The sequence below is a fragment of the Ixodes scapularis genome, unplaced genomic scaffold (assembly GCF_016920785.2).
Source record: "Ixodes scapularis isolate PalLabHiFi unplaced genomic scaffold, ASM1692078v2 PGA_scaffold5__190_contigs__length_132052651, whole genome shotgun sequence".
In the NCBI taxonomy this organism is placed as follows: Eukaryota; Metazoa; Arthropoda; class Arachnida; order Ixodida; family Ixodidae; genus Ixodes; species Ixodes scapularis.
The window spans coordinates 127,108,329-127,124,347 of record NW_024609880.1 but is presented as its reverse complement, the minus strand read 5'-3'; the positions used below and the strand labels follow the sequence as shown (position 1 = coordinate 127,124,347).

Here is a 16,019-nt window from a genome sequence, read left to right as displayed (position 1 = left end):
TTGTTCCGGGAAAGGTAGAAAACATGGAAAGGACGGCGGGTGCGGATCATTCTTCCAATTTGCCACACATTTGAGTTTAGCGTTGGAGACACTTGACAACGAACAAATGTTAGTAAACGAGCGCTAGCGCAGTATCCCGTTTTTCTAACAGAGAACCATCTTCGCGTGCTAGTTCCACAACCACGCATGCAGTGCCGTCGTCTTTGCGTGACAGCAGGAACGTGAGTTATGAATGCGAGCGTTCGCTTTACAACACATGAGAGCTGGAAAACTTAACGTGTTTGGTCGTGTCCTTGTTTCTCTTTAGTTTCCATAACTGCCTACATGCTCGTGCAGGTGGTCTAAGCTGGACCTTCTACAGGAAAGTCTACTTTCTCGCCGAGTGTCCAACTTAGCCCGAGGTCTTTCGTAAACTGGGGTTCGGTGGCCGACTGTGGTAACGCACCGCAGCTCGAAGCACGTGGAACGAAATCTCGTGCTGCAGAACCCGGGGATCCTTGGTTCAATCCCCACCCCTGCCCGTTTTTCTCTGGATGAGCATCGTGCCGACGCGCGCTCGTGTATCGCTACTGCATGAGCACGTTAAAGACCCCAGGCTAGCGGTTGTACTGCACTGGCTGTTGGGGCTGACTAACATCCGGCTGTATAAAAACACGCACAACACAATCTTCGTAACGTGCCTGAAATTTTATACGCAAACTGCAAACAAATATGAGTAAAATAAACGACAAATAACCTACTTTGATTGCTGGTCTCGTAGCACATGCGGCCCGCCAAGTTGCCATCGATGACACGTCCGGTCAAGTCGCAAACCCGGACGGGTGATCCGTTACCGGCGGTAAACTGGGAAGAACGGAATCAGAGGATTTTGTATGTTCGGACTATAGGCTCCGAAATGGAGTTCAGATTTATTAGTTTACGTCAAAATTTTAGTTCAAATAAAGATACACAAAATGCAGTTAAAAAAAGAAAAAAACGAAAACGTCCTAAAAATAAAAAATGGCCGAGATGTAACATTTGTAACCAAGATATCCATGATGTTAACATCACCATTTCCCCTTAAGGATTGTGACTAACTTTACACTAGATAATAGCTCGATGCTTTTCCCACTTATTCCTCACATCACGATGGAAAGATTAGTAAACTAATTCTGTCCCTTACAGCGGACACAAATACGGCTACATGCGCATCACAGATTAAACCACTTCTGTTATACCTCGATCATTGAAACGTCTGCTTTTTAATAGGCTTTATCACTGCCTATTAAAATGGCAGCCTTCGTTGTCGTGAGATGCAGAGTGGTTTTCGAAGATGCATGTAACAGCGATTTCGGGCTTGAGCGAGCGTCCTTCTCTGCTTGGACTTGGCTGCCGCTAGGATAGCGCTCCCATCAGATAATTGACAGAGTTTGGACGTTCCATGTGAGTTTGGTTAGCACTGTACATGTACGCACACAAAAGAAAAAAAAATTAGGCTCACTTTAATTTGAAGGTAACTGCTGGCCGAGTAGAATTCCGTGTCATAGGACCAGTACTGCACAGTCCGGGGTGTGACGAAGCCTTCGAAGGTGGCTTGAGACTCTGATCGCAGGCGCGAATCCCTCGACATGGAGTTCTTGTACTGCAGAGCCGCCGGAACTGCCAAGGGACGCGCGATAATCATTAATTTGTCTCCGCGGCTCTTCTTAACGAATAAGTCGTGTACAGGTTTCAAGCTATAACCTTGACAATAATTTACGGCGCCATGTTATCTTAAGTAGTTTTTTTTTATTTTTCCCGCGAAATTTAGCGAGAAAGGACCGTAGAATTGGTGCATACAGTTAGACAGCAAATCAGTTGCTACGTATTATGCACTAATTCCAGCACATCAACTAATTCAAGGATCCTTTACCCGGTGGAGGCCATAGGGACATACGTTTAGATTCAACAGCAGGAAAGGTTTCCAACAAATTATAAAGGTATCGTCGAAGGTAGTAGGACGTTGTCGAAGAAGGTATACGGAAGTTCAGCCACAATCATTGCTTGCACGTCATACAATAGAACGCGGTATTCGCTGCAGACGTGATGGCAGAATTGTCTGCGGCCCTCTTAGGAGATGTCGGCAGACAGTTGTATGACCATTGTGGTACGAGGAAGGCCTGAGACAGCGTCTGCGGACTGCCTTTCGGATGAGCAGTGGGAGCGCGACTTCAGAGAAACAAGAGCTGCCACTCTGAAGCTTCTAAAGAAGCTTTCAATTCAAGCACAGAATATCTTAAAACGAGACGAAAAAATCGAGGGCTACTATTGCATTTTTAGTGATGCATTTGTCTGTTGCCCGGAAACAGGAAATTCCAAGATAGAAATTACGACTGACGGTTCATGGAGTAAAGCCTTTTTTTTTTTTTAATTCTGGATTATCGCCAATATCTCGGAAATTAAGAACAGTGTTTGTATTGTAACTTCAGTATTCCGTTTTCTACCGCGAATCCTGAAATATTGGTGCCGGCATCGTATTTTTACCTTTTATTTCTCCATAGTGGATGGGCATTTATCTGGGGCTTTACAGTATGATAAACTCGGGCTTTAAACCGCGTTAAAGGGATGGTGAACCGAAATTTGGATTTCAAAAAACAATGCAGGAGCGGTAGGCGGGACGCTACAATCCCTGCAACACTACTCGTAAAGCGATATCTCGAATGGACGGCCGTATTTTTGGAAAAAAAGAGGCCAAGATTGAACGAGGCCGACGAGGCACGTGACGTCAACATATCTCGTTTCCTCCTCTCTTCGCTTCGCCCCCTCAAGGCGGCGAGGCGGAGAAGACGCCAGGCCGTTTCCTCTCCTTCTCGACTCTTCTCGGAGGAACAAGACGTGAACATATCTGTCCAATGCGCCTCCTTAAAAAAAAAAAAAAAAATTACGGTTATCCGTTTAAGATATTGCTGTATGAGTGATGTTTTGGTGTTCGTAGCACCCCGTTGCACGCTTCTGCCGCCGTGTTTTGTGGAATCCAGATTTCGGTTCAGCATCCCTTTAAAGAATGACAAAAAGGCCTCCGAAATTGCAGCGCAGATTGTCGTTGAAACGTGATAGCATTTTGTGCCGTCTTGAACTGCGTGAAGGTTTCCTTATTAAACAAGCAGTGCAACAATATTCTGCTGATTTTTTTTCTACACAAGTTTATATGCACTAATTGGGCCCGAGCATACTCGCACTGAACGTCACTGACCAAGAAACGTCTTTGTTGCCTTGTAATTTCAGGGAGAAAAGCGAGTGTTTTCTTTCCATCTCTCCTTCGCGAAACATGATAACGTTGCCTGGATCTCGCAGTGTCGCTACATTCCCCCTGTGACGATGTTTGAATGCGGCTCGTAGATTAAACCCGAGCATTGCGTGGGCACTCGATTTGAGCTCGTGATAATCAATAGCTCGACAAGCATTCAGGTAGTGGCTCTTGTCCAATCGCTGCAATATTTGTTTGTTTTGTTTGTTTGTATTAGTTTATTTGAGACAAACTTACAGAAAGTCTCAATGACGACAATAGACCTATTGCTATATTACCCAAGCATCAAGGAGAATGCAGGGATTGGTGTTCCACGCGCCACACGCGCACGCCTTCCCCGTATAAAAGATTCGAAGTAAAAAACTGAAAAAAAGTCGTTGACGAACGCGCGTGCAAGGTGCCATTTGTTTTGGGTATTTGCTTTAGAAAAGTTACTACTGCTAAGGCCAGCACGTGCGGCGCGTGGAACACCAATCGCTGCATTCTCCTTGATGCTTGGGTAATATAGAAAAAGGTCTATTGGCGACGTGAGCGATCGAAAGCGTCGCTGCGGTCGGCCCACCACAATTGGCGAATGCTGACTATGACGTCAGCAAAGGATATCTCATCGACGGAAATATGAGGAATGTAAGAACTTAAATTTTGACGGTGTTGGCAGTGTTGCTTTGAAAGCGCTATGATGTCAGGCTTCCACCATGCCCATTACAAGTACCATCGAACTTGTTGTTCACAAGGTAATGACGTCAAGAAAGGTAACCAAACGAGGGCGCCACCGAAACATCTCGCCGCTAATAGCCGAACCATAACAACGTCTGGAACGCAGCGCGTCTCCTGTGGCTTGCCAACCCCAGCGCGTGGCGATGACCAACATTGGTGGCATATAATCTCCTCCAGATCACGTGGCCGCTTGTTCTGGCTTTGGGTTGAAAAAACAAGCGCTGCTCAATTTTCATTTTTTTTTTTTTGCGTATATTATTGCATGGGGAGAAAAACTAACGCGTTTTTATTACTATAAACATCGGATATTAATTCTAAGCGGTATTTGCATAAAGTACAAAAAGCGTTGCACCGCCCCTTTAGATGCCTTAGAAACTACTGTAAAATTTCTAGGAAGTGTTCACATAATTTTCTGACATGTCTACTACCCGCGGACGGCCCTCCGACCAACCAACGGCGTTTGTTGTAGTATTACTGCAATTCAAATGTTTCTCTCTTACTACATTGATATAAACACAGTAAGGCCTTGGTGACTATATTTGCCGTTCAGAAGCTAATACACAGGCTGAATGTATTGGTTTACCTTGACATATCTTCTTTACGAGGCTCTTGAGTTCGTTGTTTTCTTTGACGGGCTTGAGATCCAACGGTTCCTGCTGTACCAGCTGTGTCAGCTGCGAGATATCGACCACGGTGAGGGCCGCCGAGCCAGCGTTCAGCGCGTCCAGCGTCTCCTTCAAGCCGACAGCAAATATGGGCACGTCTGGGAGAAATAGACCGGGGAAATACGCGTACTGATGGCAGCGGCAAGTGTAACCTCAAAATGCAAGTGAACAATTATTTCTATGTGTGAAAGACGTACCGGGTGTGTAAAAGAAAAAACAACCGCGTTTTGCTCGCCACAAAACTAAACTATGCGTTGCTGAACACCCTGTCTCTGCCACAAAGTAGCTCCAGCCGTTGGGACCAGATGGCAAAAGTTTCAGGACGTACTGTTGTTCGATGCAAAAGTTACAAGCGATGTTGGAAAATTTTTAATGAAAAAATGGGTCCCGTTTCCTGTGTCAAATGTCTATACGTATGTGCGATCTTCGGTGACCGCCATTTTCGCAATGAAAATGTAAAAAAAAAAAAAAAAGAAAGAAAAGGTCGCTAATCGTTTTTGATAGATATAGCGATATTGTTCCGAAACTTTGGATTGTGGATTCGGCGATGAGTTGTTTATTTTTACGGCAAGAAAAAAAAAATTTTTTTTTTTTCTCGAACACCCGGTAATTACCTCTTTCATAGGCGTAGACTTCGGGGGGGGGGGGGGGGGGCATCGGGGCCCGTGCTTCTCACCCCCCCCCCCCCCCCCCCCCCCTTTCTTGGGCCCGGGCCATGATCCTTACCGAGACGCTGTTTACGTGCTATGTAACGAGCTTCTAGTAGTGACATGTAAACAAAATAACGTCCACGTTGCCTTTATTGACAAAATACATGGGAAATAGAATCCCAGCATGCTTTCGTTAGCTTCAATGTCCAGTTCTGGCAAAAAGGTAACGCTCAGCACCCCGCCTCCCCTCCCCCGAGAACTTCTCATTCTGCCCCTCCCTCCTTCCCTCCCCCTCCCCCCCCCCCCCCCCCCCCCCCCCCCGGGAAAATGGAAAGTCTACGCCGCTGACCTCTTTCATATAAAAAGCACAAGGCCAACAATGCCAGGACAAGTAAGAAGAGGGTATTGTGCTTTTCTAGGTGCTGTGCTTGTCAAACTCTCTTTTGAGCGGTGATATTCTTTTCTTTTCCTTAGTTATCTACGGTGTAAACTAATGAAGTATCGCGACACTGGAAAGCGCACACTAAGTCATTTTACACCCCTAATAAGGTAAAAATGCTGTCCCCATGGCTACTTATTTTGGACCCAACACACCTTTTTCAATTGTAAAATAGAATGCCGTCGCATTGAACACCCTTCATTTCAAAGGGTGTAAAAAGAGTGTTGAAACGGTGAAGTGAGGCGAACACCATGAAGGGTGTTCGCCGCATTGGCACTTGCTTTTGCCGTGTCTGTCTTAGCGACGATCTCGAATAATCAGGACCTGTGCCAATCGTTTTTACTCGGAGATACATCCATTGAACTGGCATTTATTATGCATTACAAGAAATATTGTCCAAAACAAAACAGTATACATGTCGTGTTTTTTTTTTTTGTTGTAATTGCAGATGCGATTATTTGCGAATGAATATCCTTGAATTGTCAAGTACTGTATAAGGCGGCGTCTGTATTTGTTGTTGCCGGGCATGAGAAAACTGCATCTAACGCTTGTTGCTTCTAAATCTGCTGCACGTAAAAATATTCCTATAATGATTAGGGTGACCATAATCTTCAGCGTAGAAAACAGGTATCCCCGCGGCGAAGGAATATTTCTGAAGAAAATCTGACATATTTGATTGATAACGAATGTACTCGTTTTGTTTTCAAATTTACTTCCAATAAGTAAAATATTTTTTTTTCGGGGAAAAACAAAACGTGATAAAGACGTGTATTATGCGAGATAAACCGACATTATATGCCGTTATAGCATAACATAGCATGGTTCTGCTTTTATAAGCATTCTTCTCCCGTGCGTGTATTCTGCAGCGTTATGTGTTTCTCATTAGTTACGAGAACGGTTGAAAGTTTCCCTCTCAATATCACTAATCGATATCACTAATACAACACTAACTTAACTCCCCATTGACAAGACCCGCATAATTCAGGCACCTTCGTGGCCTCCAAAGCTTGTGTTGGAGGCCTAACCAACATTGCCAAGTGAATCTAACTTACCTGAGTGTGTGACTCTGAATCTACTGAGGGCTTCTGACAGCTGGCGATTTTGTGCCTGAGATCCTGAACCCGTGGGCTTTCTCAGATTAAAATAGACGATCACCTGAAAATTCCAAGCCGTATAAAAGGAAAAATCAGCAAACTAAAATAGGCTGAGAATTAATCTGCAACAATGTCAAGGGAACTCAACCGCATGGTACATGAAACGAGGACCTGTGAAGGTCAGTTAAGCGCTTCCGTTGATAGTGCCATTTTATGACTGACCGAATTCAGAAATCGACCGGGAAGTCAACTATATTCTACTTGCCGAGTGCCAGAAATTAAAACGTACTCTCAGTAAACTGCACGCTGTTGAAATGTACTTGTAGTAAAATACGAGCATTCGAAACACGCTTGAATTACTCTGCTTTCAGTGTTAATGCAGGTTAAACATTTCCCAACATTGGTACTTCATTTCAGCCCAGGTGAAGCCGACGCTAAGAGGTAATGGGACCAATGAAGCATAGTCAAAAGCGCAAGTCACTAGGCTTTTTTTTTTGTTTATGGTTGGTTCAGCGATTATGGAACACGCACAGAAACATGACAAACACCATGATGGTGCGCTTTTGGCGCTTGCTCTTTGGCCCTATCAGCTTGCAGCATCGGCTGCGTCTGGACTGTCGTGTCAGCGTGAACCGAAATTTCGGGCCGTGCCATTATCCGGACTTTGTCATTTGCTCAGCAATCTCAGCGATTCACCGTCTGCATGCTCGGCGAAGAACTGGAAACACGGTGCCGGCGTGGTACGCGTCTTCTAGTCAGTGGCGTAGCAAGGGGGGAGGCTTATAAGGCTTCAACCCCCCCCCCCCCCCCCCCCCCAAGCCGAAATCCTGTCGACTCTATAATACATGCATTCATTCTTTCCTCTCCCCACTGCCCCACCTCGGCACCTCAAGTCACGGAGCCACCGCAGCCCCCAGCACCCTCCTCTTCCTCCTCCCCCCCCCCCCCCCCCCTTCCCCTGCAAAACATTCTTGGATACACCATTGCTTCGAGTGGTGTGTTTAGCGTCCTAACCCGCCCATACATCAAAAGTGGTTCCAAATTGGCAACAAATGACGTCACAGAAGCCTAGCCGTCATGCTGTCGGATGTCGCGATCCTGGCGGTGGGCGCCATAAGGCCCTGCAAAAAGTGCAAGGGAACGCGAGTGTCGCTGTCGTCGTGGGGTCCCAACTCATGGCTGCCGAAACGTCGGTGGTCTGTTAAGCTCGAGAGCGACCTGGAGCAGAACAGGTTTCTGCCACATCCACCGCCACTGCTGTGACACCGCCAGGATCGCGGCCGGCGACAACATGACACATCTATGACGTCATAAGGCGAAAATGGAGGGACTATTTGTGAGGGCGTGGTAAAAACACCAGTCGGAGACGCGTTCCAGGCGCCATAGACAAGTGAAAGTGCCGATGCTTCAGGTTTACGCTGGAAAACAGCTTGACGGAGGCAACGCACCTTACTGGCAACACCGTGCATTTCTTCCCTGGCTTTTTTGTGATTCGTAATGGCTTCGTTGAGTGTATTGAAGACATCCGTCTCACTGTCGGCCCCCACGGCATCTGCAATGGGACCGCGTCAGCACAACCAAAGGTTATTAAAATGGAAATTCGAACATTGCATATGAAAAGGAAAGAGGGGAAAAGCTGACAAAGGCTAGTAAGCACATAATACGAACGGCCCTCCACTTATCGGCGCTGCATAGGGGCTAATTGTTACGCTCAAGTCATCGCTGCATTTATGGGCGTACCAACCGGGAGGGCAAGGGGGGCGCTTGCCCCCCCCCCCCCCCCCCAGTTGTCTGAGTGGGGGGGGGGGGGGGCAAGGCATGTGTTTTGCCTCTCCCCCTGAAGCAGCCGCCACTGGGCAGGGCAAGCGCTCGCCGGCGGTGCCACAGGGATACCTAGAGCACCGCCCCCGGCACTTGGGGGGGGGGGGGGGGTCTGGTTTGCCTCCCCCCCCACACACACACACTCAAAAACAAGTTGGTGCGCCACTAGCTGCATCAGCGCTCTTCCGAGTGTTGATTTAGCGCTGCGATGTATGTCTGAATCGCCCTAAGTCACTAAAGCGTACTTTCAAAACGCATAAAGTAAAACATTAATTAAGGCGGCCCCAGATAGCATTCCAGATCACGTAAATTATTCTAGATAAAATTGGTAATTTACTGATGTAGAAAATCTATGAAACAGTTTGGAATCTACAAATGCCCGTTTAATCATACCTTCATAACCACGAGAGCGCAACGAGAGCGTTTTTGGAATGCCCACAAACATTATTATCATACTGACTAGTGAGCCGAATCTGTACCTATTTTCCCCCTTTTTTTTTTCTTCTTTTTAATCGCACACTGAGAACGCGTTGCACTGCCCAGTGGTCAAAAGCTTGCAGAAGGCGACCATTGGAACGCTCTACATGCAATTCTCCAGCGCTTATCTCCCTGACGAAAAATGCCGTGTCAATGGAGCGCGGACGCATGTGCAGCGATCTGGAAGAACTACTATTCTCATGCGGAGAACACGTTCCCAGTCAAGAATAAGAATCAAAGCCACGTCATCACAATGATAACGAGGGCAGAAACCGATTGGACATGATCGCAGCGTACGGCCTCGAGTTCAGACAAAGCGTCGAGGGACGCAGTTGCCGAGTTGGCGCCGCCCGAGTGTGATGGCGTTAAGTAGTGGAGGCTATCCACATGCTATGATTATTCAGTGTTGTCCCAGTAGACAAAGACGACAGCACGCCGAGGGAAATTAAAAAAGGACCCTACACGTACTTCTCTCCATGTCGGTGAGGAACAGAGCCGCGCACGCGGGACATCCGCCGGCGGCGCTGTGCCTGGCGAGTTCTTGCAGCAGGGTGCCGTCTCTCTTGCTCCCGTACACTCGCAGGGTGCTCACGCCGTTCTCGAACTTCAGCTGTCGCGTGATGACCCTGAAAAGGGACATCCACGGGTTTCGCGCAACAAACAACTGCACCGAATACGGTTACACAATACGTGTATCTGATCAGGATGTCACAGCGGGCTGCATCGCCATGTTTAGGTGTAAGGGGCTTGAAGCGTAATTTCGCTTGTGAGGTTTCGGAAATGAGAGCGGCTATTTTTCGATGCAATGGCATTTCTGGGGCCAGCGAACCATAAAATCGCTTGCCTCCGTCTGAAGCATTTCGATAGCCAAATTTTATCGGGAAGCGTTTCCCCGCTGAGTTTAGCGGCAATACGTGAACTGGTGCATAATTGACGAAGTGTCACCTCGTGCGACACGGCATCGCATGACGCGAAGTTACGTGACACGAGCGTCACGTGCCACCAGAACGGCACGTAACACTGTAACGTCGTGTGACGTCGCACTCATGTGACGTCCCATGACTGTGACGTCGCATAGTCGCGTCACGTGGCACTGTGTCGTGGCGTAATGTAACGCAATGTCGCGTCATGTGACAGAGTCACATTAAATCACACTGCGTCAGGTGGCTTTCACGTCATGTCACAGAGGCTAAAGTAATAAATAACTCGACTGACAAAGGGAATATTTTGCAACTTAAAACGGTGCAGCAGTAACGCTACGATAAAGCTTTCTAATATAAACATGGATAGTACGTTTAGGCAGCGTTGAACGAGGTCGAGGAAAACGTTTCATTGTACCTTTGTATGGTGGAGCTCCGGCGTTTTTCTAAGCTTACTGAACTAAACACGTATTCGGAATACCCAGGTTTTACTTTTGCTTATACGCTATTTATTATCTCTTAATACAAAATAGCTATTGAGAAAACGGTAAATGGAAGTTACGCCGTAACCGACATTTAAATTTTCCCGGGCGCCCAGTGCGGTTACTTCAAATGCTAGTATTACTTGCAAGTCGAACAGGTAGTATACAAAAACGCAGTATTATGTTCGTTTTATTTTTTCGCTTTACTGGCGTGAGCTTTCCCCATCATTCATTCCACACTCTCAAACTTCTTGTAACATGTATGTCTGGAACAAGCTGTGCCGCAGCATTCAAGCAGTTCACGTCGTATTTTTAGTATTACCTGTAGAGCCTTGCAGCCTTTTAGACCAAGGTTCAAACTTCCATATTATAGGAAAAACAAACAAACAAACAACCCTATTGTGGATTGTAATTGGGGTTGCCACGTGGGATTTATGTATTAAATGAGTTAACCAATTCTGAGGCAAATCAGTGAGTGTCAGAATTTCGCCTTGAACGGCTCACCCAAGGATTTCGCTCTGAAGTTTCCTGTAGATCTCGTTGGTGGCGACATCCTGCGACGTGTCGAGCACCAGGTACAGGTCGGTGGGCGTTTCACATGGCGCTGGAAGAGGATATATACGTTAAAATTGGGGTGGGAGCTGTTTAGAAGCAATAGCCAATACACGTACACATAGATACCTCGTTTTCAACATTTGGGTTAAAGATATAGCTCTTAAATTTCTTTTTGATTAATTCTGCTTCTTTTGATTTCAAAACATGAGGTCATAAAATATAACCAGGTTTTAATACAGAATCGATTAAAAAACAAAACAAAAAATTCTGACTTCGGAGATCTTTTTTCTTTTTTTTAGCTAGGACTTTTTTTTTTTTTGTCGAAACCCTCTTTTTTATACTTAAACTCTTAGTGTTTAATGATATTCTTTTCATAAATAGCCGCCGTCCTTAGAGTCAGTCCGATTTTTTAAAATAATGTTAATAATCATCAGCTTGCGTGCTTTTGTTTACTATTTCCATTTGTTGTTTATTTCCCAAAGCTTGTACTGCATCGGGAGACGCACGAGCGCAAACGGGTGATCCGAGGCAGGTTCTGTCATAGCGCGGGTACTATACTCTGTTTCACCTTATGATGTACCGCAGGAAAGGCTACAAGCGCGAGCTCCTTGCTCTAGGGCACATCTCGGCGGCACAAGCTCTCGTGCGTCAAGAGCAGCTCCCAACGATATGAGGTCGCACTTCTAGCCTTCGCTGCGGTACAACATGAGGTGAAACGGAGTGTAGATAGCGTGAACATAACTCTCATAGTCACTGACAGAGAGAGAACGGCAGGACGTGTCTTTCGAACGGCCGACCTCCAGAACGCGCTCCATGCCTTCTACCGTGCTTTGGCTGCGCGCGCAAGTTCGTCTGCTTCTTGCGCACACTGACGTCAGAATGCTGAGCTCTGATTGGCTCTGATGGAGGGATAGTGGGAAGTCCTCGACGCTAGCTGCCTTCGGATCTACCCACCATCCTTCCAATCGGAGCCAACCACGGCTCGGCGTTCCGATGTCACCGCAATCCCTGGTCAAGAAGCAGACGAACTTGCGCTGCACCGTCGGTGCCTTCGACTCCCCTGCACACAACTCATGTGCCCTTTCGTTTGTATGAAGGCAAGGAGTCACTTCCCTGCTCAATTTTTACATCTACTGCTTGTCTGGTAGTGACTTCGATGACAGTGAAGACAAACTGCTGCTGTGCTACCATAATTTGTGGAGAACGTGTCAGGGGCGAGTGTTTCGAAACCATCCCACATCGTACCAATACGGAGAGAAACTGAGAGGGAGGAAGAGATAAGAACGCCAGTTTCACTCCTTGTACTTAGACTAGGAAAAGTTCTTTAGGCCTTTGTCTAGTTCAGCCCAATCACTTCGTAATCTAGCATACCAAAAAAAAAAAAAAAAACATTGCCAGCAAAATGTATTTATTCCGGTCTGTAGGTGAAGTTCGTTAAAGGTTCACCTGGTGTGGCGCGGCCATTTATTAACCTGTATCACGGATGCGCGTGGAGACTAAAGCCGGGGTCACACTGCTCATAGATCATACACAAGACAGTCTGCAAACACGAGTCACAGCAATGACCGTGATTCGAATGCCGCTTGCAGAGTTTCTCCTTGAACTCACTGCCATGCGGAATTCGAAGCACAAATGTCGCGGTGACTAGCATTCGAATCTGTATGCAGCCGGCTTAAAGGTGAACATTTCGAAATAATTTAAGGGCTTGCTGCGTTGCTGTTCGTTAAGCCATTAAAATATTTTTTTCGCCCTTCTTTTTTATGCCCATTCTTGTTTTCATTTAAACCCGAGCACGTGTATGGATGTATTACTCAAAATCCTGGTAAGAATACAGAAGACACGAAAGTATGTGGAAGGGAGCGCGTTGGTAAGACTTTTTTTTTTTTACATGTACATATCGACAATATTCTTCTATTGCATATATTCGCCGATAACTTTTTTGGTTACTTGTAAATTAATAAATGGACATATTTGGTACATGTTCTTTTACTAAATGGGCTTGGGGAAAATCAAGTTGTACATGAGTCTTTTTCCTGTCACCTCTACCAACTTGTTGGATACTAATAATAATAATAATAATAATAATAATAATAATAATAATAATAATAATAATAATAGTTATAGTATACGTACGTTCGTTTTCGTCCGTAATCCTGTAGCAGATGTCACGATCGTTGGCAACTGCATCAAAGCAAAAAAAGAGAAACGTTTTTCCTATATTAGTTTTAGCCCAATCAAGAAAATCCAGTAGGATTATGCAAATATTCTTTCTTTTTTAAATTGTGGTTTAGAATAATACACTATTCGATATTCGCTTGGAGAAGAACTGTGATATTCGTATTTTTTTTCGAAGTGTTTGATGCTGGGTTAATCTCGTTGAGCGTGCTTCTAACCGAGCACCGGCGCACTGTGGAGAAGCAACACCCCGCGGAAGCGAGCTCCGCTGGGGTTGCTTCCCCGCAGTTCACCGGCGCTCGGTAAGAAGCTCGCTCAACGGGACTAACCGGCCGCGATCAAAACACCGAGAAGTACAAATAAACACACTTTCAAAGCGGGATGGTGCACTAGGGCTCGTGGTGTATTTAAAAGTAAACGTGAACCATGTGAATGCTGATATCTACATTGCGGTAAAAAAATTCAAAATTAAACTGTGGCTATTATGAAAGAGTATTCTTCCGGCAGAGATGCCCTGACAACCTATCTTCATCATTTGTGTTTTTTTTCCCCCTTTAGAATTTGAGATTGAAGAAAGGATATTCGCATATAGCGAGGAGATTAATACGTTATTTTGATTAGATATATATAGATGGGCATCATTTTTGGTTTAATATCATGTCAAATCCGTCGTTTACTTGCCATCCCAGTGTACGCACTGAACTTTCTGAGGACACAGTCCGTAAATATGGTTGAATAAAAATGAACTTAGCTTCATAATGAACAAGCAAAAACTTGGGAACAACCTTCACGAGTTCAGTCAGGTTTTCGTTTAGGCATGGTGCAGCAGCAATAAAAGGCTCGGAAAAAAACTATTCGATATTCGATTCCAAGATATTCGTTCCAACGCACTCTTCACTTAAATTCGCTTCGAACTCATAATCTACTATTCGCACATCCCTCAAATAAAGCTGTCAATAGACCTTTTCCCGAATTACCCAACACCAAAAAGAACGCCGGGAAGGCAGGTTTACGCGCGTCACGTGCAGGCGTCTGCAGCAGTTAAATGTTCGAAAGCAAAAAATCTGAAGATATAGCACTTTGCACGTGCGTTCCTCGAGGCGTTCTTTTGATTATTTTCTTCGAATACTATATACCGGCAAGGCGAGCACGTGCAGAGCGTCTACCCATGCTCAAGGTATTTTCTTTACACAAAGCCTGCTCCTCCCCTCGTCGGCGAGATGTTTTGGTGGCGCCCTCCTATTGTACCCTATCGTGACGTCATCACCTTGGGAACAAAAAGTTCCATGATGTTTGTAATTAGCATGGTGGAAGCTTGAAATCATTTTGCTTTCAAAGCAGCACTAAAGAACCGTCAAAATTAAAGTTCTTACGTTCCTCTTGTTTCCGCCGATAAGAGATCCTTTGCTGACGTCATAATAAGCATTCGGCCAATCGGGGCAGGCCGACCAAAACGACACTTTCGATCGCGCACGTCGCCAATAGTGGATCCACGCAGTGCCGCCTAGCTTGCGTCAACGTTGCTGCCATGGTGCGTCTCGTAGCGACTCACTAGAGTCACTACGTCTAACAACTAGCACAACTAACATGGGTCTACTCCAGATGAGCGCTTCTGCCGTTTTGGCTCTTTCCAAGCTTCAGCCTGTTTCTAGCTTAGGGCGGGTCTCTACAAAAGATGACGCAATGCACAGGCCTTGTCTTCTAGGCGGTGGATCCCTTGTACAAACGACGACTTACACCTGGAAAGATCTCCCATTTTGTTGTTGAGGAGTCCCATGATGTTGTCCACGGCCTCCTTTGCCTCCCTCTCCCTGTTATCCGCGATGAGGCCCTTGTAGGCCAGGGCGGTGCTGAAGTAGACCACCTGCTGCTTCAGCTCGGCGTTGTTCAGGTTGTTGAAGAGCTCCTGGCGCCGGCAGTGGGTCAGCTGCCGATTGCCGCTCGACTGGATACCTTGAGGCCCGTAGTACGTGCGCAGTATGGTGCTCAGGTTCCAGTTCCGGAGCTGGGAGTTCGGCAACTTCAGCTCCGTGCCAAGTATAAGACCTAAAAAAAAAAAAAAATATATATATATATATTAAAGCCCGTTTACACATTTGCGCTTTCTGATGGACCCCTTCAAAAATTACGTCCTCTTGCGGTCCATCTAAAAATACTGCAAAGTGGCGGGCGCAAAAGCAAAAGCAAAAAAAAAAAAAAAAGACGCACCAACGTTTTCAGTCACGCGGGTTCAGTATCCGGTATGCGGTACAAAAAACAATAAAGCATTTCAACGTGAAATATGCGAGAAAATATACGTAAGGTAAAACAATGATGTGTGACAACCACGCATTTTTTGTTAACACCTTCCAGCGGCGTGGACAGATCAAAACGATGTTTTACCGCATACCAGAAGCTAACGATACTCAAAATGGCTGCGCCTTGTGGAAAATGTGAGTAACTATACTCCGTTTCACCTTATGTTGTACCGCAGCGAAGGCTAGAAGCACGAGCTCATAGCGTTGGCAGCTGCCCTTGGTGCACGAGAGCTTGTGCCGCCAACATGTGCCCTAGAGCAAGGAGCTCGCGCTTGTAGCCTTTCCTGCGGTACAACCCAAGGTGAAACAGAGTATAACATAATACTCACTTTCAAGAGACTGTATACAACTGATAGGCTTGCCGTTCTTGCGGTGTCTTTTGAGCACACCATTTTGCAGTATTTTCAGATCGACCATAAGAGGACGTCATTTGTGAAGGGGTCTGTAGGACCACAGTGGAAG

The 16,019-nt window shown here is 46.0% G+C and overlaps 1 protein-coding gene across 1 annotated transcript in view; it reads right to left on the bottom strand.

Moving 5' to 3' along the window:
- LOC8052634 overlaps positions 1-16,019 on the bottom strand; it is a 39,093-nt gene that overhangs the window by 6,242 nt on the left and 16,832 nt on the right. The window contains exons 6-14 of the mRNA XM_029982417.3: positions 14,998-15,306; positions 13,219-13,266; positions 11,035-11,134; positions 9,597-9,754; positions 8,279-8,382; positions 6,789-6,891; positions 4,566-4,745; positions 1,481-1,638; positions 741-843 (exon numbers count right to left, since the gene is read on the bottom strand). Of these exons, the coding sequence (XP_029838277.3) occupies positions 741-843; positions 1,481-1,638; positions 4,566-4,745; positions 6,789-6,891; positions 8,279-8,382; positions 9,597-9,754; positions 11,035-11,134; positions 13,219-13,266; positions 14,998-15,306 (1,263 nt within the window). The remainder of the gene's footprint in view (positions 1-740; positions 844-1,480; positions 1,639-4,565; positions 4,746-6,788; positions 6,892-8,278; positions 8,383-9,596; positions 9,755-11,034; positions 11,135-13,218; positions 13,267-14,997; positions 15,307-16,019) is intronic.